We start from the raw sequence: 6,852 nt of genomic DNA, 5'->3' as shown, positions 1-6,852 counted from the left end.
GACCGCATGTATGACGATAGTCCATAAGACTATAATGGACTATCATTGAAAAATTATCACCTAGTGACATCATAGCCGTCATAATGTCATAACGCAAGACATTATTCACATGTTTATGGGATGCTGGTATCAACAAACCTACTGTATAGCCAGCCATATAAAACTACATAGCAAATATAATTATGTACATTACGTAATACTTGATAGTGGTAATAAATGACTGTTACCAGTTTATGTATTTACTACATTATACTTTTTATTGTTATTTCAGAGCATACTCTTTCTACTTATAAAAAAAGTTTCCTGTAAAGCAGTGCCCATGTTACAGTAGTAGTAGCCTCATGTTTACTTGTTTACTGTCTCTTGTGCTGGATTTAATCTTGTGTTGTTTTGTACAGTAACAGCCTGTACAGGTTTATAGCCTCAGAGCAACAGGCTATTCCAACAGCCTAGGTGTGCGGTAGGCTGTTCCAACTAGGTTTGTGCTAAGTGCACTCACTGATGTCCGCACAAGGACAAAATCGCCTACCGATGCATTTCTCAGAGCATACCACTGTTGCTAAAGTGACATATGACCATATTATCCAATCTTATACATACATTACATTATTCTTTTAAAAGCCAACAGGGGTTATCTTAACAAAGATAATTTTTTAATTATATATTTATTTTCTCTTAGAATGTTCACAATTATTTTTGGTTTTCCAATTTAAACATACATTATTTCAAAATTATATAAAATTGTGTTCTTTAGAAGTGTCTAGCAAGATAGTATGTACTGTGAAATCATTCTATTTCTTTAATGACTCAGTTATTTTACATATAAAAGAAATTATGAATTTCAGTAGAAAGAAAGACTGCACTATCACACATACACATTTACAGTTATCACTTTTATAACCTTTCATTTAAAATCATTCTTTCCCCAAAAAACTTACTTCAGCGTAAGACAGATAAGTATCTGATAGAGGTAACTATGAAAAATTACCCACAACTCTAATATATTCTGTTCCAAGGATAAAAAAATTTCCTTTTAGAAAGCATTTTAACATTTCTTATTATCTACAAAGCATTACAATATTTAAATTATTAAAAGCGGCAAATCCAATTATATGTAATCGTCAATAGCCCTTTAAGAAATTTATTTGAAAAGTCGTTATTCCACAAAATATTTACAATGTTTAAATTACATGATAGCAACACTGTCTTCATCTATTTTAGTTGAACATATTAATAAGAATCTCCAAACCAAAAAACGAAGGCTATTCATCCTTAATAAAGGAGATTTTATCCTTGGATTTATTCAGCATCTTTATATCATCCAACAGCTTTTTAGGTGTTAAAATATGTGTAGAACCTGGTAGGGAATAGGAAAAAGATAAATTTTCAGAGGCCAGCAGTTAAATAGATATTCTTTGGCTATCTGCATAACTATATTGTACTGTCCTTCAAATATGAGAAGTGTAGTAACTTGGGGCAATTTAATGAAATTTCTATAGGACATTGTCCTAAAATCTACCTATAATATTTCAGTCCTTTCTCTTCATTGAGCATGCTCAGTAAACCTTCAGAAACCCTGCCCACTCCTAGTGCTTTTTCTACTTTGTGCTACATATCGATATACTGAAGAGCAAAACTGGAGATTATTCTACCCTTGTGACAGAACTGTCGCTGTTCAACCATTAAGCAGTGCTTCAAATTGAGGTTTGGGTCAGGAGAATTTATGTATCAGTGGCTTTGACTGAAATTCTTAAAACTAAAGTCCGTACAGGCCTTGCCAATATCAGGTCCACATCCACAAAACAATTACAAATATTTTTGTACTAAATTATCTCAAAAATTATTTAACGATGAGAGTAAGAAAAGTACAGAACATAATATTTTAAAGGAAATATTTGATATTTAAAGAATATAATATTTTGAAGCTCATTCCCTCAAAGGCAGGATATTTTTTAAAAAATTATCAAAAAGGTCGACCAGATACCAGAGAGTAGAGAGTGAAGGGAAGGTGGAGGTAGATGGGGTAAAGGGAGTCAAATATGTGGTGACAGAAAGAAATCTAACTATGGGAGGTGAACACACAGTGTAAATATATATATGCCTTACTGTTAAAAAGTACAGCTGAAATTTCTTGGATTTCGTTAACCAATGTACCATAAAAAAATAAATAAAAAAAAAAGGTCGACCAGGAAAAAATTCTAGTAGTACATCAGCTAAAACATATTATGACTTAAAGCTTTTTGCATTCAATAATTTAGTTCTAAAAATAAAATACAAGACAAAGTTTTACATACATATTTCTGCATTTAGAGTTTGTTTAAAAAGGTAGGAGACAGGAAAGCAAGTCTTACCAATGATAACCTCACAGGATTTATGTGCCTGAGAAACTTCATAAGCACAACGCATTTCAGAGTATGTAATTCCTCCAATTACAAAAACAATCAGCTTTGACCCATTCTTTCGGTCCTCTAAATAATTAGCTCTGGGTTTTTGGCGGGCACTAAAAAATAAAATAATGCAAATGTGTTAAAAACATTTCCAAAGCCATGCTGCTTATAGACTTTTAAAAAAGCCTAATTCAAGCCAACTCAAATTTGGCACCAATTACACTGATTTTATGGAAATGACTTAATACTGTATGATTGGGCACCGAGAATTAGGCAGGGCGGCCCTGCCTTCAAGTTTAATTTTGATCTGATAGTTTGGACAAATCACTCATAATCTAGCTCAGCATTTTTACCTACATAATAGAGCTAATACTCTCTTATTTATTTCATGTGAAAAAATAATATACTTGAAAAGTCTGACTTCCTGAAGTTAAAAAAATGAGGAGAGTAGCACAGAAACAACAGGATTTTAGAGACATGGGGGACAGGGGTTGCAGGTACTGATTTGGAGCTGATGTGGTACTGGGACATCCCTTGCTGGAACTCAGGAAAGTATGATGACAGGAGATACTGAAGACAGATCTGCACTCTCATGTTCACTGCAGCATTAGGCACAATAACCAAGATATGGAAACAACCTAAATGTCTTTTGATGAACAAATGAATGAAGAAAATGTGGTGTGTGTATATAAAATGGAATATCATTCAGCCTTACAAAAAAAGGAAATTCTGCCACTTACAACAACATGGATGGACCTGGAGGATATTATGCTAAGTGAAATAAACTAGACTCAGAAAGACAAATACTACATGATCTCACTTATATGTGGAACCTAAAATAGTCAAACTCATAGAAACAGAGAATACAATGTGAGTTGCCAACAGCTGAGGGAGGGGGAAATGGTCAGAGGGCAAAGTTTCAGTTATACAAGATTAGTAACTTCTAGAGATCTAATGCATAGCATGGTGGCTATAGTTAACAAAACTGTATACTTGAAATCTGCTAAGAGAGGAGATTTAAATTAAGCCTCACTGTAAAAAAAAGAAAGAAAATGGTAACTATGTGGAAGTGATATATTAATTAGCTTGTGGTGATCATTTCACAATGTATATATATCAGAACATCAAGTTGTATACTTTAAACATATGTTATTAAGTCAATTATACCTTAATAAAGCTGTTAAAAAAAGTTAGACCTGGGTTTCAACTCTGATTCTGCTTCTTTCTAGTTCAGTATGACTTTCAGCAAGTCACTTAGCCTCTCTCTAAACCTTAAGAGTTGTTCCTAGAATTAAATGAAATGACGTATAAAATATACTAAGTATGGAATCTGGTATCAGGAAAGCACTCAATAAATAGTAGCCATTATTTCTACCATTTCCTCCCCCAGATTGCTTTATACTTGCACTGTCCAATACAGTAGCCACTAGCTATATGAGGCTACTTAAATTTAAATGAAATGAAATGAAATGAAATGAAATTAAAATTTTAGTTCCTCAGTCACACTAGCCACATATTGGTATTCAGTAGTACACGTAGGATAGTGGCCATCACACTGGACAGTGCAGATACAGCACATTTCCTTCACTGAAAGAACGTTCTATTGGATAGCACTGATCTAGATCACAGGGCTTGCCACTACTGTCCCAGACCCCACTGGTCAAACTTGAGAGCTTTTATTTGAGAAGTACATAAATATTTTAAAATAAACATTTATGTACATCTATTAAACATATATATTAGTTTATAAATTATATACATGTACTAGTGTATATAAATAAAGCTTAATTCTCCCTCTTTTAGGTAAAAATAAGCACCCAATAGATCATCTTGCTACCTACTTTGGAAACCATGTTCTAGATGACCTCTAAGACCCTACAATGTAGGATACCACAATAAACTTTTAATAATGTTCTTAGTCTCGCCTAAAAAAAAAAAAAATAACACTAAAAAAAAGAAAAAGAACAAGGAAAAAATTCTGAGATGTCATAAACTAAAATACAGCAGGCCAGAGGGTGGAAGGAAGAGACAAAAAGTGGTTAATTGGTTAACAACTACAGTGCAAAACCAACAAAGGCTGCTCACACTCCTTAAATTATTAAGGAGTGTTAAATTATTAAATTAACTTCCAGGTGGCTATTTCTGAGATCATCTAAAGAGAATAAGCAGGCAGCAGTTGAATTCTAGGAGCCTCTGCTTCTCGTTTACACATGAGCTTTAGGGACTCTGCTATGGCCTCCGCTGTGCCCACCCCAGAACTAGCCCATTCCCTTGTCTATAGCTAATATAAGTCCATTTAGAATGGCTTACATCTTTCTCCCCTCTACCTGATGTATAAAAAACAATTTACAAAACTCCAGGACAATGGACACATCTGTCTTTTCTACCTAGACATGCTACAGGTGGTTTAGACTCATGCCTCAAGACTGGTCTTTTTTTTTTTGTTAGCAATAGCCTAATAAACCCTTCCTTTTAAAAAGACTTTCAGCCGTGGAAGTTAAAATTTTTGGTTAATGTAAATGACAAACAGAAAAATAAAAAATACAGAAAGAATGACAAAATAAGAAATAGAAATTCTAAGCATATTTGAAAAAGAAACAAGTTGAATTTTTAAAATGTAAAGTCGCTGAACACAGACACTCAAAAAATAGCTTACTCAGCAGGTTAGACACAAATTTAAGAGAGAGCTAAATAACTGACAACTAAGTCTGAAGAAAATTTTCCAGAATGAAACACAAAAGGTTAAAAAAAAAAAAAGTTAAAATGAGGTTACAAAACATGAAGATAGAATGAGGTATCTCAACAAAACCAAGACTGCAAAATGGCAATATTTAAAGAATTTATAAAAGATATGAAACCTCAGATCCATTGTGCTTCCTAAGCACAATGAATCCCAAAGAAAGAAAACTAAATCCTCAGGTAGATATAGCATGGGTATGTACAGACTATCAAAGACAAAAAACAACCAGGGAGAAACGGCATATTACCTACAAAAACAAATTACTTATGATAAAACTGACAAAACACCTTACCCCCATACACATACCTTCCCAAGAGCTTAAAAAGAATTCAAGAAAACAGGAGAATAGCATCTCAAAGAGTGGAGTGAAAATTACTGTGAACTAAGAAATTTACAGCCATCATGTAAGGACAAAATGAAGATAATTTCAGACAGACAAAACCACAGACTACCACCAACAGACCCAGGCAGGAGAAATTTCTAAAGGATATATTTCAGAAAAGAAGGTAACTGAGCCCCAAAAAGAGGATGCAAGGGAGTGGTGGTGGTGAGCAATATAACATGAACATACAACTAAAAATAAAAATAAAATAAAATGCTGGTCTTTACTTTGGGAAGTAAAAAAAGACATAAAGTGAGCTAAAATAAAGTATTAAGATAACATTTAAAAGGTTTATGGTTTGAACTAAGTTGTTCTAAGGTTTCGGTATCATTCCAGAGGAAGGCAAAGATACTAATTAATTTCAACTTTGTCGAGTCAAAGAAGCATATTAAAATTCTAAGGATAACTGCTACAAAAATACAAACAGGCTATATAACTTTCAAACCAGTAGAAAAGGAAACAATAAAACAAAACTAAATAAAGCCCTCAATCCAAGAGAAGCACCCTAGAGAAACACTGGAATACATGTAAATGTACAAGAATGCTCACTACATACTGTTGGCAATGGTGCCAGTTTTGACACAGACTAAATTTCCATTGGCTGGAAAAGAAATGAATAAACTGACACTCATATAAGCATATACCAACCATGAGTGAAATTTTATACATGTATCAGTCTGGAATAAACTTCACATATATAATGTTGAGGAAAACCAAAAAAGCAAGTTGCAGAAGGACACATCATACGATACTATTTATATTAAGTTTAAAAACACAACTACAGAGAAAACTGGTGGTTATGGTAGAGTAGGATGGTCAGGAGATTCCTCTCCAAGAAAATAAGTATAAACCAAGGTGAAATTGTGAGGAAAACAAACATTTCATATCAATTGGAAATCAACTACAGGCAGACAAAAAATTCAGAAGCACTTACTCTTGAATATATGCTAGAATATCAAGAAAGAATGGTGGTGGTAACCACATGACCTCCTAGGCTGACACTGCACCCTATCCTCATTGTCCTCCCCCAGTCAAATTAGTTGGCAAAAACTATAAGCTTTACTGACTTGAGGCTGATTGTGAAAATCACCAGCTTTCCTGCCGGAGGTAAATGCTTGATTTGAGGTAGGGTGGCAGAGGGTGTACAAAATCCTGCAGCTCTGCTGGTTGAAAATGGCAGATCTAGTTCAGAGCAGGAAGGGATGAAGCTTTGGTAGTCCAATGTTTTGGTCAGCAAATCAGTCAGAAATTTAATGGGGGAAATCTGGATGTCAGAAAGCCAAAGAAGGCAAGGACAAGCTAAGCTCTCCACATACCCTTCCTTAGACCACCAAAATTATGCA

At 34.0% G+C, this 6,852-nt stretch overlaps 1 protein-coding gene across 1 annotated transcript in view; it reads right to left on the bottom strand.

Annotated features, from left to right (window-relative positions):
- Positions 1–230: 230 nt before the first annotated feature.
- The window catches only part of STXBP3 (syntaxin binding protein 3), a 54,236-nt gene continuing 47,614 nt past the window's right edge, over positions 231–6,852 (bottom strand). The window contains exons 20-21 of the mRNA XM_015595389.2: positions 2,352–2,500; positions 231–1,357 (exon numbers count right to left, since the gene is read on the bottom strand). Of these exons, the coding sequence (XP_015450875.1) occupies positions 1,263–1,357; positions 2,352–2,500 (244 nt within the window). The 3' untranslated portion in view covers positions 231–1,262. The remainder of the gene's footprint in view (positions 1,358–2,351; positions 2,501–6,852) is intronic.

This window comes from Pteropus alecto, unplaced genomic scaffold (genome assembly GCF_000325575.1).
Source record: "Pteropus alecto unplaced genomic scaffold, ASM32557v1 scaffold106, whole genome shotgun sequence".
Lineage (NCBI taxonomy): Eukaryota > Metazoa > Chordata > Mammalia > Chiroptera > Pteropodidae > Pteropus > Pteropus alecto.
This window is presented reverse-complemented; position numbering and strand designations above follow the sequence as displayed.